Source organism: Hypanus sabinus, chromosome 16 (assembly GCF_030144855.1).
Source record: "Hypanus sabinus isolate sHypSab1 chromosome 16, sHypSab1.hap1, whole genome shotgun sequence".
Taxonomy (NCBI): Eukaryota; Metazoa; Chordata; class Chondrichthyes; order Myliobatiformes; family Dasyatidae; genus Hypanus; species Hypanus sabinus.
Genome location: NC_082721.1, coordinates 63,033,281 through 63,055,311, shown reverse-complemented (window position 1 = coordinate 63,055,311; position 22,031 = coordinate 63,033,281). Strand labels below are relative to the sequence as shown.

The window sequence follows — 22,031 nt, the reverse complement described above, 5'->3', positions numbered from 1 at the left end:
CTTCTGTTTGTGAAGGAGCACCCGATCGGCAGAGGTGCAGATGAATCTGCCCCCCTTGTGAAAGTGCCTCATCAGCAGGACGCCGCGTTCCCTTTTCTGATGCGCGTGCGCACTCGTTGGTGTAGCGGGTAAGTCAGTCCGACCAGGAGGAAGACAACGAGATTTGTGCAGGTAATCGTTTGAAGCAGGCGGAAGGGGCTGCAGGGTTTAAGCGTAGCTCTATCTGTGAAGAGAAAATCCGCCTTTCGTGTTTTTTTTTGCAGTTATACCCTCGCCGCTTGACTGCCGTGTCCAGCGAAGGGACGGAACATTCCTCTGAGTATCCGCTTCCGGCCGGAGCGCGGGGCGGTGCCAACCCGGAGATGGCAGCCGTGTGGCGGCGTGTCTTCTCTTCGGCGGCAGCTGGTGACCGAATCGGGCTTTGGGCACGGCTCCGGGACTCCAGAGCGGGTGAGAAGCTGCTGCTCGGTCCGCGGTATCCTCTGCAGTGAATTGACTGGGAATTGTCCCCGAACCCCGTTCTCCGGCTGAGTTCGTCCGATCAGCCTGCCTGTCATGTGGTTGAGGAACGGGGTTTGATGTGGTTGGGTTGTCGCAAAGCGCTGCAGCACAGAAACAGCTCTTTCGGTCCAGCTAGTCTGTTCGGACTAGTTTCATTTACCTCCACCTGGACCATATCCATCCCATTTATCATTGTTGGATAGTTACGAGTTTATTGTCATTTGCACACCCCCGTGAAAAAAATACTTGCAGCAACATTACAGACACATACACAGCATTCTCAATAAAAACATAAATTATAGACAGTTTTACACAACGGAGTTATAACGCAAAGCTTTTTACTCCCTCACATTGTGGGATGGACGTAAGATTTAAATAAATTCTAATTCTAATTTTACAAGAACAGAACTAGTTCACTTTAGTGCAAAGTGATGGAGTAGTCATAGTGCTGCTAGACTGTTTTGGTGAAGAGGGATTTAATGGTTCAAGGGCTGAAAGGAAGTAGCTGTTTGTGAACCTGGTGGTGTGAGACTTCAGATATTTGACTGTACCAATGGTAGATGCAATAAGATGGCATGCCACAAATGTTCCCTTCTTGAGGCACGCCTCCTGTAGATACTACCCATGGTAGAGAAGGAGATGTCTGATGTATTGCGCTGAGTGAACTACTTTGTGCAGTTTCTTATATTACTGCACTTTTGAATTGCCGTACTAGATCGTGCATTGCTGTGGGTTTATTGTTGTTGTCCCTGGAGCCAAGGAGGTTGGGAGGAGACATGAGGCTGAAGATGCTGAAATCAGTAGCAACAAGCAATCTGCTGGAGGAACTGAGTGGTTGAGCAGCATCTCTGGAAGCAAAGGAAGCATGGTTTTGGTCCAAACCTGTTCAGTGTCCTGATGAAGAATCTCAATTTGAAATGTCTAAAGACACAAGAGCAGAATTAGGCCATTCAGCCCATTGATGCCTTCTCCAGCATTCAAATCATGACTGATCCATTTCTCTTCCAACCTCGTTCTCCTACCTTTTCCACATAACCTTTCACAACCTGACTATTCCAAGAACCTATCAACTTTCGCCTTAAGTGCACCTAGTGACCAGGCCTCCACAGCTGCCTTTGGCAACAAATTTCTCTGATTTACCACCTTCTGGGTAAAGAAATTCCTTCTCGTCTCTGTTTTAAATGAACATCTCTCTATTTTGAGGCTGTGCCCTCAGGTCTAAGACTCTGTCAATAAAGGAAACATCCTATTCACATTTACTCTATCTAGCCCTTTAATCATTTGATAGGTTTCAATGAGATTCCTCCCCCACTCCATTCTTCTAAATTCCAGTGAGTACAGGCCCAGAGCCTTCATATTTCATTTCTGGATTCATTCTCGTGAACCTCCTCTGAACCCTTTCCAATGTCAGCACATCCCATCTTAAATAAGAGGCCAAAACTGCTCACAATACACCAAGTGAGGTCTCTCCAGTGCCTTATACAGCCTTTGCATTACGTCCTTGTTTTTGTATTCTAGTCCTCTTGAAATGAATGCTAATATTACATTTGCCTTCCTCACCACTGACTCAACTTGCAAATTTACCTTTAGGAAATCCTGCATGAGGACTCCCAAATCCCTTTGTACCTGGGATATTTTAATTTTCTCCCCATTTAGAAAATAGTTAATGCTTTTATCCCTTGTACCAAAGTTCATGATGATACATTGCCCTAAGCTATATTCCATCTGCCACCTCTTTGCCCATTCTCCTAATCTTAAGTTCTTCTGCAGCCTCTCTGCTTTCTCAACACTATGCGCCTCCACCTATCTTTATATTATTCACAAACTTGGCCACAAAGCCATCAATTTCATTATTCAAATTGTTGACATACAACATAAGAAGAAGCGGCCCCAACACTGACCCCTGTGGAACACCACTAGTCACCAGCAGCTAATCCAAAAAGGATCCCTTTATTCCCACTCTTTGGCTCCTGCTAATCAGCCAATGCTCTATGCATGCTAGTATCTTTACTGTAATAACGTAGGATCTTATGTAACTTTGTAAGCAGGCTCATATGTGCCACCTTGTCAAAGGCCTTCTGAAAATCCAAGTACACAACATTCATCAATTCTCCTTTGTCTATCCTGCTTGTTATTTTCTCAAATAATTTCAACAGATTTGTCAGGCAAGATTTTCCCTTAAGGAAACCCTGCTGACTTTGGTCTATTTTGTCAAATGTCCCCAAGCACCCTGAACCCACGTCCTTAACAATTGTCTCTAACATCTTCCCAACCACTGAGGTCAAGCTAACTACCCTATAATTTCCTTTCTACTGCCTCCTTCTTAAAGAGTGGAGTGATATTTGTAACTTTTCAGTCCTCCAGAATCTATGGATTCTTGGAAGATCATTACTATTGCTTCCAAAATCTGTTTTAGAACCCTGTGATGCAGTCCATCAGGTCCAGGTGTCTTATCTACTCTCAGAGCTTTCAGTTTCCCAAGCAACTCACTAGTAATAGCAACTGCACTCACTTCTGCCCCTTAACACTTTCGAACTTCCAGCATACTGCTAGTTTCTTTCACAGTGAAGACTGAAGCAAAATATTTATTCAGTTCGTCTGCTGTTTCCTTGACCCCATTACTAGCTCTCCTGCCTCATTTTCCAGCAGACCAATATATGCTCTCATCGCTTTTACTCTTTATATATCTAAAAAAAACTTTTTGGTATAATTTTTCATATTATTTGCTAGCTTACCTTCATATTTCATCTTGTGTGTATTTTTAAACCCTATGTTTTTTTTAGATTGCCTTCTGTTGGTTTTTAACATTTTCCCAATCCTCTTAACTTTCCAGTAATATTTGTTCTATTATATGCCCTTTTCTTTGTTTGTACATTGGATTTGACTTCCCTTGTTAGCCATGGATGCATCATCCTGCCTTTAAAATGTATCTGTCCTGTGCCTTCCAAGTTGCTCCCAGAAACTCCAGCCGTTGCTGCTCTGCTGTCATCCCTGCTCGTGTCCCCTTCCAATCAATTTTGACCAACTCCTCTCTCATACCTCTAATTCCCTTTACTCCACTATAATACTGATACATCTGACTTTTAGCTTCTCAAATTTCAGGATAATTCTATCATATTATGATCCCTGTTTCCTAAGGGTTCCTTTACCAAGCTTTCTAATCATATCTGGTTCATTACACAACACCCAATCCACAATTGCTGTACCCTAGTGGGCTTAATCACAAGCAGATCCAAAAACCCATCTCAGAGGCTTTCCACAAATCTCCTCTTGGGATCAGGCATCAACTTGATTTTCCCAATTTATCTGAATGTTGAAATCCCCCATGACTAATGTAACATTGCCTTTTTGACATGCTTTTTCTATCTCCCACTGTAATTTGTAGACCACATCCTGGATACTGTTTGGAGGCCTGTAAATAACAGTCATCAGGATCTTGTTACCTTTGCAGTTTCTTAACTCTACATCTTCCAATCCTATGTCACCTCTTTTGAAAGATTTGACTTCATTTTTGTTTAACCAGCCAAGCCAATCCTCTGTCTACCTGCTTGTCCTTTTGATAGTTTGTGTATCCTTGGATTTTAAGCTCCCAATTACAATTGTCTCCCAGCAATGACTCTGTGATACCCACAATGTCAGACCTGCCAGTCTCTCATCTGTGCTACCAGATCATCTACCTTATTTTGTATACTGCTGCATCCAAATATTTGTCACCCTTTTCAGTTTTGCCCCCCTTTACACTGCAACCCATCCCACTGACAAAAATTTTGCCCTATCATCTGCTTCTTCTTCCTGAAAGTCTTACTATACACTACCCCTGCTTGTCCTCAGCCTTAAACCTTCCTTCCCATCCTCCTGCCAAATTAGTTTAAACCCTCCCCAAAAGCTCTAGCAAACCTGCCTGCAAGGATATTGATCCACCATTGGCTCATGTGTGTAGCCTGTCTCTTTTGTACAGGTCATGCCTTCCCCAGAAGAGATCCCAATGATCCATAAATCTGAAACCCTAACATCTGAACCAGTTCCTCAGTTACGCATTAATCTGCCAAATTCTTGCCCTCACTGGCACGTGGCACAGATAACAATCCAGGGATTGTTATTCGGGAGGTCCTGTTTTCCAGCTTTCTAAATACTCTCTTTAGAGCTGCTTGTCTTTTCCTTCCTATGTCATTGGTATCAATGTGTACCAAGACATCTTTCTGCTCTCCCTCCCCCTTTAGAATGTTGTGGACGCAATCCAAGACATTTCTGACCCTGGCACCTGGGAGGTGTAGGTTTCTCTATCACATCCACAGACTCTCCTGTCTGCTCGTCTAACTATGGAATCACTTATCACCACTGCATTCCTCCTCTGGCTCTGCCCTTCTGAGCCATGGTGTCAGTGGCTTCCACATCTCTCCCCACCCATCAGTATCCAAAACTGTACTCTTGCTATCGGGGGGAACGACCACTGGGATACTCTGTACTGACTGCCTGTTTCCCTTCCCTATCCTGACAGTCACCCATTCACCTGACTCTTGCAATCCAGGGTGACTTAACTCCCTATAGCTCCTATCTATTATCTCCTCAGTTTCCCTTATGAGCCAAAGGTCACCTAGTTGCAGCTTTAGTTCTTCAACACATTCTGTGAGGAGATGTAACTCAGTACACCTTATGCAGATGTGGTTACCCGGGAGGCTGCAGGTCTCCCAAAATTCCCACATCTTACACAAAGAACACAACACAGCCCCTAGAGCCATTCTTATTACCCTTACTGATGAAGAATGAGCACGATAAAACTTACCAGGTACTTGTGTCACCCATGCCTGTTATTGTCAAAGCCAAAAGTCTCCCCACTCTAACACTGCCCCACTCACTCCACCTGCCCCTACCCTATTTTTATTTGCCCTTGCCAATGAATCCCAAATTCCGATTGGTTGCTGTCATTGCTCTGATAAAATGGTTACCAAGTGCTGATTTTTAAAGTTCTCTCCTCAACCTGGGATGAAGACACCTTTACTTTTCACCTCTGGCCACTGCTCCTTCGACCATCCCTCTGCCTCAACAGATGCAGTTTGACCCACTGTGTTCCTCCATTTTCTTCTGTATGAAGCTGCGAAGGCTTCAATTGTGTAGAGGATATGAACTATGCAGATGAAAAAGGGATTTGTTTAAATTGGTATCATGGTGGTGGGGCAAAGTAAGTGCCAAGTAAGAGGGAACCTCTTGCCACAAACAGCAGCAACATAACAGCATTGCTGAACTGTTATGCCTGTGTTCTTTGCTCCATTTCCCAGCATCTGCAGAATCTTGTGTCTCACTCCGGAAGATTTAAGAGCAGAGATAGACTATACAGCCCACAGTCTGCTCTGCCATCCAATCATGTCTTGATCTTTGTTTTCTCCATCCCATTCTCCACTTTCTCCCCATAACCCTCAAACCCCTTGTCAGTCAAGAACTTGTCAATCTCTGCCTTAAATACACCGGATGACAGATAACATGGCCCTCTTCGGCAACAAATTCCACAGATTCAACTTCTCTGGCTGAAGAAATACCTCCTCACCTCAATTCTAAATAGATGTCCTTTTATTCTGAGCCTGTGCTCTCGGATCTTAAGCCCTTCTACTAATGGTTATGTCCGCTCCATGTCACCTGTATCCAGGCTTTTTAGTATGCAATATGTTTCAATGAGATTCCACCCCCCCCCCCCCCCCCCCACACCCTTCAAACTCCACCAAATACTGGCTCAAACTCATTAAATGCTGCTCAGAGATTAAGCCTTTTATTCCAGGGATCATTATTATGAATCTCCTCTGGACTCTTTCCAGGGCCAGGATGGCTTTCCTTAAATCTGGTGCCCAAAATTATTCACAATATTAATAGTCCAATTGTTCCATTTAATATCAGAGAATGTATACAATATGCAACCTGAAATTCTTGTTTTTCACAACCATCCACAAAAACAGAAGTGTCACAGAGAATGAGTGACAGTTTCAAAAAAAGTTAGAAACCCAAAGCTTCCCTTACTCCCCCATACTTACTTCAGCAAAAAGCATCAGTACCCAGCACCCACAAAGCAAGCCCCCAAGAAAGACCATGATCTGCAGTACCACAAAAAAGTAATTCACCAGACAATTCAACATGCCACAGGCTCTCTCCCCTCCCCTTTTTTATTCTCCTCCTCAATCCTCCCTCCTTCTTTCCTCCTTTCTCTCTCTCCCTGTCTCCATAATAAAGGCATGGGGAAACGGACTGATTGCAGAGCAGAATATCTGGAGTGTGAAAAAAAGGAGTCTTAAAAACTTAACAAACTACTTGCTCCATGAGTCCATGGTAACTATCATCAATTCATTGACACTAGTCGAGTTTATTGACATGTGCACAAGTTCAGTGCAGGTACAGTGAAAAACTTGCAGCAATTTCACAAACACGGATGTTCAAACAACACACTGCAAGATAGAGAAGAGAGGGAAAATAATGTGCAAAAATGGAATCTTAGTGCAAAAGCAGACATAACCACAATGTTCCATCCCCACATTCCCATCAATTCTACCCCTTACTTCCCACTAAGGGAAATTCACCTTGGCCCAATAGTCTTTTTGAAGTGGAAGTCACAGGTAGAACGTGCAAACTTGCCACAGATAGTGCCTGAGGTCAGGATCAAACCCACATTCTTGGTGCTGCAGAGACAATCAATCTACAACCAGCCCCAGAGAGGAGTTTTGAGTTTGAAACAATCTGTCTGTGGGGGTGCAGGAAAAGGAATCTGTCAGGACTTTCAAAAAGGGAATTGGATGGGTGCCTGAGAGAAAATTATTCTGAATGGAGAGTGACTCAGTGGACTGCTGTGTTAGCGGCTGAGGCATTCTTGGGTTGAATGGCTTCCTCTTGTGCTGTAACAATTCTGTGATGAATTGGAACTACACCCAAAGCTGATTATTTTCAAACCTTACTTCATTCCCCTGCAGGTTTGTGGACGCAGAGTCTACTTATTGATTACCGAGAGGCATGTAAGGAGCTCTTTGTGGGAGCCAGGGATAGCCCAGGCAAAGCAGCCTTCTATGGCCTGCTCCTGGCAGGAGCAGGCACCTGCGCCTACAACAGCCCTACAGACAAATCCTTCCAAGCTGCACTGTTGGAGTCGTCAAACCAACTGCTGCTCCTCTCCCCCTGGGTTCGGAGTGGTCGAGCGGACCACCACATCCAGAAGCTGATCACGATGCAGAATCAGGGCCGTCTCCGTCACCAGAGCCTAGTCCTCTTCTCCCTGATGTACGCAGCTCCCTATGATGCAGACACCAGCATCTACGATGCACAGTGCAAGTACCTTGTGCCACGCTGGTCAGACTTCCCAAGCAGGGTTTTAGATGTTGGGTTTCTTGGCAGGTGGTGGGTACTTGGCTCAAAGATGAAAGACTGGGACATCAATGATGACGAGTTTGCCCACTTGCCCTCTGAGCTCCAAAAGGTCACCCCTCAGAATCTTCACTCAGCTGAGAACGAGAGACTGTTTGAGTTAAAGTTCCAGCCTGTTGTTCTTCAGGAGGAGGACACACAGGAGAGAGGAAGCAGCTGATAGGCACTGCATGTGCGGGAAAGGAGCTGAGGGCTGCTGCACAGTGAAACAACACACCTACTTGTATCTTCAAATAGAACAGCACAGAGACAGGCCCTTTGGCCCACCAGGACTCTGCTGACTATGGTGCCAAACTGTATGTGGTCTGTATCCCCCCCCCCCCACCCCCCCCATTCCCAGACCATTTGTGTGTCTAAATGCCTCGTAAGTTCTGCACCTTTGTTGGTAAAGTTCGATGGCGCACTGCTGTAAGATTATTTACAAAATAAACAGTAATAAAGAGATTGTGTTGCAATGTTGTGAACCTACTCTGAAGCACCCTACCGAACACCGCCCCACTAAAGGCTGTTGAACAAGTGAATTCTGTCATCCCTCTCCTCTATTTATCCCTTCCTGAAGCAACATTTCACACACAGGTACAAAGGGAAACATCCCAATAGCATTTACTGTGAATATTAAGAAACAAAATGCTTGAGAAACTGGGCAGGTCAGGCAGTATCTATTAGAGGTAAATGGGCAGTCTATGCCAAATGAAGGGTCTCAACCTGAAACGTCAACTGTCCATTTATATCCACAGATGCTGCCTAACCTGCAGTGATCCTCCAGCACTGTGTTGTGTTGCTCCAGACTCCAGCACCTGGAGATCAAGGCACTGCAGATGCCTGAAACATTGACAGTCCATGTCTTCTCACAGATGCTGCTCAGCAGCTTCGGGCTGTGAGATTTCTCATTTTATTTGGCATATTCTGTCATCCCTGTCCTCTCTTTATCATTCCCTTCCTGAAGCAACATCTGTGTGGTTGTCTCTGGTGTGTGACAACAGGGTCATCAAGGGGGAAGCCATTTATCAGGATGCTGGCTGACCCTACCTTGGTTTTGACCCCCTTTCTCTTCATACTCCTGCGCTATAATTCAAAATCTTGTCAATCTCTATATGTGATTATGGAATTGGTTTATTGTTGTCACATTTACAGAGGAACTCTGAAAAGCTTAGATTTGCATGCATGTATTGAGATGATTTCAAAACAAGTACGTTGTAGGACAAAAGGAAAAGCAATACCAATGCAGAATAACACACACAAAATGCTGGAGGAACACAGCAGGCCAGGCAGCATCTGTAAGGAGAAGCACTGTCGACGTTTTGGGCCGAGACCCTTCATCGGGACAATGCAGAATATAATGTTACAGAGAGAATGCAGGGAGACAATAAGATTCAAAATCTTACGAGGTAGGTTGTGAGGTCAATAATTCATCTTTACTGTACAATTGATCCATTCAAGAGTCTTATAACAGCAGGTTAAAGCTGTCCTTGAGCCTGGTGGTACGTATTTTCAAGCTTTTGGATCTGCCCAATAGAATGGGGGAGAAGAGAGTGTGACCGGGATGGGTGGGGGCTTTGATCATACTAACTGTTTTTCTGAGGCAGCAGGAAGTGTAGACGGAGTTCTTGGAGAGGAGTTTGGTTTTCATGACGTGCTCAGCTGTATCCATGGCCTTCTGCAATTTTCTGAGAAGTTATCGTACCAAGGTGTAATGCATCCAGTACCTCTCCGTAGGAAGGGGCTTGCTCAGTTCCTCCAACGTTTTATGTACGTTGCTCAAGGATTCGAGCATCTGCAGAATAGAGTCGTAGTCATAGAAAACAAACAACAGGGCCTTTGCCCCATCTAGTCTACGCCGAACCTTTTACACTATCAACCTTAGCCCTCTATCCTCTCATCTATGTACCTATCGAAACTTCTCAGAAAGGTTGGAATCAAAATCACATCCACCACTTGCGCTGGTAGCTCGTTCCACACTCTCACCACCCTCTGAGTGAAGAAGTTAATCCTCATGTTCCCTTAAACGTTTCACCTTTTGCCCTTAACCCATTCACCCTCCTTTCACCCAGTTTCCTGTGTCCTGCACCTTGGGTGTAACTACCTCTGTATATGTCCCGTCTTCCAAGTGATTCAGCTTTCATCCAGTTCCAACGCAAACTCCTTAATGCAGTGTTAGAAGCTGTACTTGCAGGTGAAGTCATCAGGTACACTGGAGGTCTCCCTGTCTTCACACCTCCCACAAGAGGATTATTCCACTATCCTGTCTGGCGTCTCTACTGCTCTAACTGTATCCTTGAATCTCTTGTGTTTATGTAACTCTAGGCTGATTTTTCAATTACAGTTCACGCTTGCTGAGCAGGGAAGGGTGATGGGCCACATCCCTGCTACACTGGTTGATAGGGTCATAAAGCTTTATTCGTCAAGGAACTGAGTTCAAGAGTCATGATTTGCAGCATTATGAAATTCTAGTGAGGCTGCATCTGGAGTATTACATTCCCTTCTAGCTCCCTCATTACAAGGAGGAGGTGGAGGCTTTGGAGAGGGTGCAGAAGGGGTTTTCCAGGGTGGTTTCTTGATTATGGGGCATGTGCTTTTAGGAGAGATTGGAGAAAATGGGGTTTTCTTTTTTGGAGCATTGAAGGCCGAGGGGAGACTTGATAGAGATTTATAAAATTATTAGAGGAATAGAAAGAGTAGACAGTGAGGATCTTTTTTTCCCAGAGTTGTAATGTCTAAAACCAGAGGGGTCAAGTTCAAAGGAGATGTGTGGAGCAAGTTTTTTTACACAGCGTTGTGGGTGTCTGGAATGTGCTGTCAGGAGTGGAGGTGGGGGGGGGGGGGGGTTGGTCTGGTGTTCTAAGTAGGCACTTGAATGTGTGGGAAATAAAATGAACATTATGCAGGCGGCAGGCATTGGTTTAGTTGGGTATTTAATTCCTAATGTGATTAGTTCAATCCAGTATTAAGGACCAAAGGGTACAGTTCTGTATCTCCTGTAAGTGATGAGATAATGGTTTTGAAGCATGTGAAGAATGAACAGAGAGTAGCGTTTCCCTGATACCAGTCCCTGCAGCCCAAATTGGAGCTGGGTATAATGCTGGTACCTGCGGTCAGGCTGCCTGAAAGCAGCCCTCTCGCGCCACCATGTGGAGATTTTAAGTAATGGTGAAAACCTGTCCATACCCACAGGATGGATCCTCTGAGTTTACTGTCAATGTGCACAAGTACGATAGAAAAACTCTCTTGTAGTATTACCACAGGCTGATGCTGAAAATCTAGAGCATCTCCCACAAAATGCTGGAGGAACTTGGCAAGTCAGGCAGCTTCCATGGAAACAGAAGACATTTCGGGCTGAGACCAGAATCGGTAGTGGAGAGGAAACCAGAATGATATGGGGAGGGGCGGAAGTACAAGCTGGCAGGTGAAGAAGGTGGTGGGTGGATGGGGGGAGGAAAAGGTAAAGAGCTGAAGAAAAAGGCAATCAGAGAGGGCAGTAACTTCTGCCATTTCCAATGGGATCCAACCACTAAGCATACATTCCCTTCTCACCACCACCCACCCCCCACTCTGCTTGTGACTCCCTTGTCCAGTCATCCCTCCTCACTGATCTCTCTCCTCACTTAGCACTGCAAAAGCATTATGTGCTACACTTCCCACACCATATCCCTCACTACTTATCTGGGCCCCAAACAGTCCTTCAGGTGAGGTGACACTTCACCAGCGAGTCATTTGGGCTCATCTTACTGTATCCAGTGCTCCCAGTGAGGCCCCCCCTCCATCAGTGAGACCTGACACAGACTCGGGAACCGCTTCATCGAGTACCTTTGCTCTGTCCACCGCAAAAGGCAGGATTTCCCGGCGGCCATCCATTTCAATCTGACTTATCATTCCCATTCTGACATGTCTGTCCACGGCATCCTCTATAGTCACAATGAGACCAAACTCAAGTTGCAGTGACTCCTCGCATTCTGTCTAGGTAGCACCAACTTGATGGCATTTCAATTCTCTAATGTCTAGTAATGACTGCCCCCCTTCACTCTTACCCTCCTTTTCCAATCCCCATCTGGTATCCTCTTAACCCTTCTTTTCTCCTCACCCGCCCATCATCTCCCTCTGGTTCCTCTCCTTCCCTTTCTTCTACGACCTGTTATTAGATTCCTCCTTCTTCAGCTCTTTACCTCTTTCATCTATCACCTTTCAACTTCTTACTTCAGCCACCACCTTCCCCTCACCTATCACCTGCCAGCTTGTACTCCTTCTCCTCCACCTTATTCTGGTTTCTGTCCCCTTCCTTTCCAGTCCTGATGAAGGATCTCTGCCTGAAACACAAAACAGTACTGAACAGACCCTTCAGCCCACAACATCGTGCTGACCAGCTAATGAAGTAAATGAAAAACCCCAAAAAAATGAATCACTTCTATCTACACGACCATATCCCTCAATCTTCCTCATATTCATGTGCCTATCTAAAAGTCTCTTAAAAGCCTCTAATGTATTTGCCTCCACCACCATTCCAGGCATCCACTATTCTGACCGAAATACTTGCCCCCACATCTGCTTTGAATCTACCCCCCTCACCTTCAGTGCATGCCCTCTGGCAAAAGATACACCCTGTCTACTCAATCTATGCCTCTCATAATCTATCAGATCCCTCCCCTCAGCCACTCCAAAGAAAACAACCCAAGTTTGTCCAGCCTCTCACGATAACACATGCCCTCTAAACCTGGCAGCATCCTGGTAAACCTCTTCTGCATCCTCTCCAAAGCCTCAGCACCCTTCCTATAGTGGGGCCGCCAGAACGATGTGCAATACTCCCAATGTAGCTAACCAGAATTTTATAAAATTGCTACATACCTCCTGACTTTTGAACTCAATACCTCCACTAGTAAAAGCATAAACCTTCTTAACCACCTTTTTGACCTGTGTAGCCACTCTCATGGAGCTAGGAACTTGAACCACAAGATCTTTCTGCTCAATAACACTGTTAAGGGTCTTGCCCTTAATTTACTGTATCCTTGCATTTGCTCCAGCAATTTCCCTACAACTAATGTGAGACTCACTGGTTTTTAGTTCCCAGGATTTTTCCCTGTTCCCTTCTTAAATAAAGGTACAACATTAGCCAGGAGGGGCCATTGACTGTTTATTTCCTCTATAAGTGGTCCCTGATTTATTGAGTACCTCTAGTTTTTTGTGTGTGTTACGTACGTGCTGTCAGATTGTAGACAACCAAGGTGCTGTTCCCCTAATAACCACATCATCAGCACTCTCTGCTAGAGAATATATTATGATACGATTTCAGTGGAAAGGCAATGTATTAGCAGAATACCTTGTAGTAATGGTCACATTTCCTGTCTGCAGAAAGATTGTTTATAAAGAACAGGATACACAAAGCAAGAGAAAATCTGCAGATGTTGGAAATCCAAGCAAAATACACAAAATGCTGGAGAAACTCAGTAGGCCAGGCAGCATCTACAGTCAGCAGGATTGGAGGAAAAAAAAGATAAGTAGATTTAAAAGGTGAAGGGAGGGTGAAGTAAAGAGCTGGGAAGTAGATTAGTGAAAGATAAACAGGACTAGGGATTCTAATAGGGGAGGAGAGAAGGCCATGGAAGAAAAAGGGGAGGAACACCAGAAGAAGGCAATGGGTAGAGGAGGAGATAAGGTGAGAGAGGGAAAAGCGATGGGGAATATTGAAGAAAATGAGGGGATACAGTACCGTAAGTTTGAGAAATCAATGTTCATGTCATCAGGTTGGAGGCTACCTAGACAGAATATAAGGTGGTGTTTCTCCAACAGTAGTGAAAACCATGGATTGACATATGGGAATGGGAAGTGGAATTAAAATGGGTGGCCACTGGGAGATTCCGTTTCTTTTGACAGGCTTGGCAACAGGGTCTCCCAATCTATGTAGGGTCTCACTGATGTACAGGAGGCCACACTGGGAGCACCAGACACAGTATATGATGCCAACAGACTGACAGATGAAGTGTCGCCGCACCTGGAAGGACTGTTTAGAGCCCTGAATGCTACTGAGGGAAGTAGTGTAGGGGCAGATGAGGCACTTGTTCCACTTACAAGGGTAAGTGCCAGGAGGGAGATCAGTGGATACACAAAGCATCTGGATAATTTAGATAAGTAACAGTTATTGAGATGGGAGTGAGATGAGAGAAGATGGGCCATAATGCTCAATAAATAGTCTATTGGACAGCAAAGTCAATTTATTCAACATAGTATATATTTATAAAGAGAAAAATATCTCCAGAAACATAGTTAAGAGAGTAGTTACATATAACTTAAACACAAAATGAATCTTACTCAATTGCAGCAGTAGGTTTGACAGGGAATTTACCCAGTTATCTCCACTCCTGCCTGGCTGTGATCTTCGGCAGGACAGTTTTCTTCAAGTGAATGTGCAAATTGTAGGTTTCTGTGGGATTTTATTCAACATTTGGTGATTGCATTTCAAATTAACTTTCAATCTCCTTATTTCTCCTGTTTTTAAATTGGATACCTGCTTAGCATGCTAGAAAATTGGGAGAATTGTAGGTTTCCCCTTAAGTCATTGATCTAAGGAGGAAATTCCAGCCTCTCACATTTCTCCACATAGGTGAGATTATCGCTGGTATTAAACCCTTATTCCCTCCGTCAGCCAGAGAGGAGTATTTTATTACATTTTTCCAAAAACAGCATCTTGGCAAGGTTTAATTAAAAAAACAGAAAATGCTTGAAGGATTCTGCAAATCATAGCATCTGTGGAAAAAGAAATAGTTTCAGATCAGCGATTAGCTTTATTTGTCAATTGTACATTTAGGGTGGCAAGGTAGCATAGCAGTTAGCATATCGCTCTTACGGCACCAGTTCCTGCCACTGTCTGTAAGGAGTTTGTACTTTCTCCCCGTGACCACATGGGTTTCCTTCCACAGTCCAAAAGCATACTGGTAGCTAGGTCCATTGGTCACAAGTGGTGTAAGCTCGTTGGGTCAGGAAGGCCTGTTACCTGTTATCTCTAAATAAAATAAAACATTGAAACATACAGTGAAATGTGTCACTTGTGTCAGCAACCAATACAGTCCAAGGAGTTGTGGCTATGCTATGCTGACGCTTTCGGCATCAACATAGCATGCCCACAACTCCATCAAAACTTGACATGCTAATTCAGTTTTTCTTTGCACCAATGCTGCCTACTGTACTGAGTGCTTCTCGCTTCTGTTTTTATTTCAGATCTCCAGCATCAGCAGTTTGTATTTTATTTTCAATCTGTGAAGGTTTATCAGACCTATTTTTCACATTAGAGGCCAAAGATCAAGCATCAAACGATTGAAGGGAAGTAGCTGTTCTTGAACCTGGTGATGTGGAACTTTAAGCTTCTGTATGCCTTTATGAAAATCTATATCTACACAATACTGCAGCCCCAACAGGTGGAACTGCTGCTTCCCAGTGCCAGTGACCAAGGTTCGATGCTGAATTTGGGTGGTGTCTGTGTGGAGATTTGTGTGTGTGTTCTCCAGGTAATTCTGTATCCTCCTACATTCCAAAGATGTAGATTGGGCAACACAAAGAAAAAAATTCAGTAGGTCAGGCATCATCTATGAAGGAAGATAACATTTTGGGCCAAAACCCTTAATCAGGATCATTCATCCATCTGTTGGTAAAATGGTTTATTATTGTCACATATACCAAGATACAGAGGAAAAACTTGTCCTGCATATCTTGCCTGGTGGTAGTTCAAAGTAAATTTATTATCACAGTACATATGTCACCCAGATTCATTTTCTTGTGGGTATACTCAATAAGTCCAATAACCATAATAGAATCAATGAAAGACTCACCAAAAGGATAAAAGACAACAAACTTCTAACACAAAAATAAAAAAAATAAACAAGTAAGCAATAAACATCAAGGACATAAGATGAAGAGACCTTGAAAGTGATTTCATCAGTTGTGAGAACAGTTCAGTGATAGGACAAGTGAAGTTATCTCCTCTGGTTCAGGGGCCTGATGGTTGAGGGGTAATAGCAATTCCTGGTGATGTGAGTCTTGAGGCTCCTGTACCTTCTTCCTGATGGTATAACCTGAGTGGTGGGGTCCTGATAATGGATGCTTCTTTCCCGTGTAGATGTGCAGAATGGTGGGATGTGCTTTACCCATGATGAACTGGGCCATATTCATTATTGTTTTCATATCAGGCCGTGTTGCAACAGTCAACAGACTCTCCATCACACATCCATAAAAGTTTGTCAAACATTTTAGGTGTCATACTGAAACTTTGCAAACTCCATAGAAGTAGAGGCACTGCCGTGCTTTCATGTAATTGCATTAACATGCTGGGCCCAGGGCAGGTCCTCTAAGAAGTACAAGGTAAAACATTAACAAAGTGCAGAATGGAATATTACGTGCTGGTGGGAAGTAATTGTTTATTGGTGAGGAGAAGATTTTGGGGTGAGTTAATGAGAATGAGAGGAGAATTTAATAGACTTGTTTACAGAGTTGATGTTGAGTTCTAAGATGTCTCCTGTTGTAAAGTGTGGTTATTTTTATGTTACTGTTGCCTTCCTGTCAGCTTGAACCAGTCTGGTCATTTTCCTCTGACCTCTCTCATTCACAAGATGTTTTCATTCACAGACATGCTGCTCAAAAACTGAATGTTTTTGTTTTGCTTTCCACACCATTCTTTGTAAACTCTAGACTGTTGTGTGTGAAGCTCCCAGGAGATCAGCAGCTTTTGAGATACTCAACTGGCACCACAGTAATTTCATGGTCAAAGACACTTCGATCACATTTCTTCCCCATTCTGATATGTGGTCTCAACAACCACTGAACCTCTTGTCCATATTCTTATTCCTTTAAGTGAAACCCTCAGGCTCGGCCAGTGGCGTTAGTCTAGGGCAGGGGTCGGCAACCCGCGGCTCCGGAGCCGCATGCGACTCTTTCATCTCTGTGCTGCGGCTCCCCGTGGCTTTGGAAAATAAATGATGAGTATTTAATTTACATGTATTTTATGTTAGTTTGTTAGTTTTTGAAATGTAATTCTAAATTTGAAGATTATGGTGATCTTGTACAATCTAAATAAAACGTGTTTTTTGTCGCTATTAATATACGTCACCTGCAATCATTGCAATGCAAACATCGTTTGGAAAAAACTTCTGTGATTTCAGAGAGGAAAAAAACACATTATCCTTTCCGGTCACTCCCCTAAGCATCGATCCATCCCTACTGAATACGACTGCATTGGCAGGTGTGAGTCAACCTGCTCTTGAGATGGAACTGGCCGACCTAGTCGACAAAGACATATGGGTGTCCAAGTTTAGACGCTTGACAGCAGACCTTGAAGATGTTGCCCGTCAGAAGGCCGTTCTTGCTCAGAATCACAAATGGAGTGATATTGAAAACCGCCCCAAACCGGACAAACTTGTGTTCGAAACATGGAATGCTATCCCTGACATTTATGTAAACATTAAAAAGTATGTGCTTGGAGTCCTGTTGATCTTTGGATCCACATATGTATGTGAGCAGGTGTTCTCCAACATGAACTTTATTAAAAACAAACATCGCGCACACCTCACAGATGACAGCCTGCGATCCTGTGTAAAGATGAAGGTGACATCATACAGCCCTGATGTGCAGACGTTGTGCGCTGAGGTCCAGAAGCAGAAATCCCATTAACCAAGTATGATAAATATTTTAATTGCCTATTATTTTACGTATATTCATATTTTTTCATTGTTCAGTGAAATAGTCCTTTTATTTTTCAGGTTGACAGCTGGCTGACGTTATTTTTGGTTTGCTGCTGGCGGACAATTTAAGTTCAGCATTTTTCATAAATACAAGAAGGACTCAAATAGACATTGAGTATTTTACTTAAAAGTAACTTTCAACCCAACGTCTTTTTTTCGGAGTTCAAAATGTTTTTGTTGCATGCAGAAATGTAATTTCATTTTCTCTGCAGGAGTTCATCGATTTCATAAATGCAACACATTATAGTTTGTTTATACATAGCATAAAGGCAAAAAAAACATTGTATGCAGTGTTATTTCATTTTAAATGTCAAACAGGTTTTGTGGCTCCCAGTGTTTTCTTTTCTGTGGGAAACGGGTCCAAATGGCTCTTTCAGTGGTAAAGGTTGCCGACCCCTGGTCTAGGGGAAGACCATCTCTGGCCCCACTAAACTTGTGAAATCTTGTTTGTGTGGATACTGCGTGATGAGTTACCCTGTTACAAATCAGTACCACGAAATATCAGATGATACACCATATGCAATTAAACGATTGAGCTCTATAATTCTTAATTTGACTAACAAAAAGAAAAAGGGCCCATTTTAATGTAAGTCTAATGTGCATGTTGGAGCTCACAGTTTTCCCATCTGTTCATTCTCCATTGATTTCCTCCGAGCATTGTCTAACCCCAACCCCATGCCAAGTCCACTCCGTCTGTCAACCTGAAATTATTAATCTGCTCAGTTGAGAAAAAACACCAGAGACACGAAATTACCTCTGAAACGGTTTTTATTCAGAGAGGAGTTAGCAGCCCCATGCACTTTGGGCGTAAGGTAGCCAACTCCCAATTTGTCGGTTTACAAAGGTCATACTTATACCCAAAAGCAGGGTACTACATTCGCAAATATGGTTACCGATTCAAATTCATCAATTGATTAGCTATTGCATAGCTAAGCACACAAAATACTCGGAATAAGCATAGACGCAAGCTTAATACTTGGAATGGGTATGGATGCAAGCAAAACACTCGAAATAGGTATATAGCTCAAAATACTTTGCCGAACACATTGTCTTGTGGTCGCAAGGTTCCTCTTCTTTGTGGTTGCCACATGCTGTCTGGCATCTTATTTTAGCTACCTCTTCCCTGTCCTCCTACACTTCCCCAATGACGTATCCTCTCCCTGGTCCTGTCTACATATTTCACTACCCTTACCCCTCGCCCACCCCTTCTACAGGTACCCCTTACCCTCTTCACATTCTCACGTCCTGCTGTCTATGGCCACTCCATTCTGGCATCTTTTCTCTCCATTTTCCGCCGAACAGAAGACCTCAAACAACTCACTCTCAGGCACACAAGAAGAAAAAAAAACACTTCCTTCATTGGACAGCAGAACATTCCAAAGCCCGTTATCTCTAGTCGTAACCCAAACACTGCTGATACAGAACAACCAGTACATTAGCAGGGAAACCTTTCCCAGGGGGTTACATATGCATTGAGTTGATGCACATGATTGGCTATTTAGATATTTGCATTAATGAGCAGGTGTAGAGGTACCTAATAGAATAGCCACTGAGTGTAACTTGCCTCTAATAAATTCCCACTGGCTGTACCCCATTAATCCGAGTCCCCTCAAGTGAGAATTATTTGGCAGGTTTACTTTACTCTGTATCACAATGCTGATTTTGAAATGCTGGGATAAGTACAGTTTGGTTGATCCCACCAACCACAATCAGATGATTTGTTTTTTGAACAAACATGGACATTCCTACACTGACTGGTTGCATAAGGTTCAATTCCATCAAGATTCACATGGAGGGAAAACTAGTTGTTAAAGACCCTCAATTTGCAAGCTTGGGTCTGTAAGGAACATATTCAGGATTCAAAACTGGAAAAATCTTCAAGTCAAAACAGAAGAAAATATAGATTCATTTTTCCAGGGTTTTCAGCACACAAAATGCATTTTTCAGTCAAAAAATATTAAACTGCTGGGACTTAAATGCAGTTTCACACCCTTGTGTATCTGCCTTACCGAATGGTTTGCCTGTTAGTGACAGAACCTGATCTGTATGCAAACGGCAAAGCGAGTGTCAGTTGGTTAATGAAACACTGGAATTCATCTTCATTATTCCCCTCATGTCCTTGGATCAGCAGAGAGGGGAGATGCTGCATGAGGGAAGCACAGTATTGATTATCCTAGTTGTCAGATGTACTCTGCTAAACCTCTGATCACATACATTTCCAGCATTGCATTTCCTTTTAATTAATTCTGACTGGACTTGAATATATGTCCTATTTCGAACCCTGATCACAGAATGCATTTCCTGGAGTCCAAGGCTTCCAAATAAAAATCTCTAATGAGCAACTTTCCCTCGCTGTGATCCTCTGTAATGATTAAAAGATGAAGCTAAGGTTTCCTTGTGGTTTTAGGTAGTTTAGATTGGGAAGTGAGAGAGATAAGAATGGCACATTTCTCCCTTATCTTCCTTGAATATCTAAACAATTCAATCCTTCTTCACCTTGCACACTTTCAATATGCTTCCCATGTGGTAGTTTCTGCAGAGTAAGGACCAATTGACATCTCAGATTCTCTGTACTGGAAAATAGTTAGGATGAGCAGCAAAAAACTACAGTGTCAACATCTCAGAGCAGCACATTGCTACAAGATACCACGGATGACTGAGGAGGCCAAGTCGTTGGTTATAATTAAAGTGGAGATTGGTATGTTCTTGATTATTAGGGGAGTCAAAGGTTAAGAGGAGATAACAGTTGAGAGGGATGATAAATCAGCCTTGATGGAATGGTGGAGCAGACTCCACGGACCGAATTGTCTAATTCTGTTCCTATGTTTTATGATCTTATCATGAAGAAGTGCTGCTACTTCATTAGGAATTTAAGGAGATTTTGTATGTCAGCAAAGAGTCTTGCAAATTTCTACAGACGTACAGTGAGAGCGTTCTGACTGGTCACATTACAGCCAAGTAGGGAGGCTTCAACGCATAGGATCAAGAGGTTGCAGTGGATTGTAGACCCAGCCAGCTCCGTCATGGATGGGTACAACCCTCCCCAGCGTCGAGCGCACCTTCAAGAAGCAGCATATAAAGAATGTGATTTATCACTAAGGACTCTCACCATTCGGGATATGGCCTCTTCTCATTTCACCATTAGGGGAGGGGTACAGGAGCCTGAAGAGCCATGCTCAATGATTCAGGAAGAGTTTCTTCACACCACCCCCCCCACACCATCAGATTTCCAAACTGTTCATGAACCTGTACGCACTACCACATTATTACATGTCTTTGCACTGCAGTACCATCAGAAAGCAGCAAGGTCCATGTCATGTCAGGGATATATAAATCTGATTCTGATAATCTAAAGATTTCAATAGGAGCTGAGAAAGGGAGGAGAAAAACAGAAGAATTAGAAAAAAATGATAGAATGGAAGGTGTGATAGATTAAAGGGAATTTCATGAAAGATGAAATATAATTGCCAAAATCGAAATTATTACCAACTTTGGGGCCTTAAAGGCAACTGTAAAATCTGGAAAAGAAAGAAGGTATCAACATTCCTATAGGGTAATTAAGTTATCAAAAATTACAGGGGTGTCTTGATCAGCTGAGTTATTGGGCTGTGGAATGGCAAATGGAGTTTAAATTCAGATTAGTGCAGGGTATTGCGTTTTGGAAAGTTAAATCAAAGTAGGAATTTCACAGTTAACAGTGGGGTTCTGGAGGGTGTTGTACAACAGAAGGACATTGGAGTACAACTGTTTCACTGAAAGTGGAATTACAGATTGACAGGGTGGTGAAGAAGGCTTTGGGTATACTGGCCTTCATCAGTCAGGGCATTGAGTATATAAGTGGGAGTAATGATGTGGTTGTACAAGATATGTGAGACTGCACTCGGAGAATTGTGTTCAGTTTTAGTCACCCTACATTATTAAACTGGAAAGAGTACAAAATAAAATTACAAGGATATGGCCTGGACTTGAGAGATTGAGTTATAGTGACAGTCTGTTCTTTGGAGTGCAGGAGACTGAGGGGTGATCTCATAAAGGTGTATAAAGTCACCAGGAGAATAGACACAGTCTTTTTCCCAGGGTAGAGGAACCAAGAAATCAGCTAAAGAGGAGGGGGAAGAGGTTTATTAGAAATTGATGGGTAACATTTTCACACAAAAGGTGGTCCATATATGGAAAGAGCTGCCACAGGAAGTGGATGAGGAGAGCACAGCAATGCCATTTAAAAGGCAATTGGACAAGTGCACAGGTAGGAAAGGTTTAGATATATAGGTCAAATGTGGATATTGTATAATCAGAATTGGGTTTATTATCATTGACATAAATCATGAAATTTGTTGTTTTGTAGCAGTACAGTGCAATACATAAAATATACCATAAAGGAATTGGGCTGACTCCAATCCAATATTAAATTAAACCTGA

The 22,031-nt window shown here is 43.2% G+C and overlaps 2 protein-coding genes across 2 annotated transcripts in view; both read left to right on the top strand.

Moving 5' to 3' along the window:
* The first annotated feature begins 127 nt into the window (after positions 1 to 127).
* On the top strand, positions 128 to 8,430 carry timm29 (translocase of inner mitochondrial membrane 29). Its single transcript, XM_059991949.1, has 2 exons — positions 128 to 450; positions 7,449 to 8,430. The coding sequence occupies exons 1-2, from the start codon at positions 363 to 365 to the stop codon at positions 8,054 to 8,056; spliced, it is 696 nt and encodes a 231-aa protein (XP_059847932.1). The 5' UTR covers positions 128 to 362; the 3' UTR covers positions 8,057 to 8,430.
* smarca4a (SWI/SNF related, matrix associated, actin dependent regulator of chromatin, subfamily a, member 4a) overlaps positions 340 to 22,031 on the top strand; it is a 216,958-nt gene continuing 195,266 nt past the window's right edge. The window contains exons 1-2 of the mRNA XM_059991937.1: positions 340 to 450; positions 15,100 to 15,330. The gene's annotated coding sequence lies outside the window, so the exon portion shown is untranslated. The remainder of the gene's footprint in view (positions 451 to 15,099; positions 15,331 to 22,031) is intronic.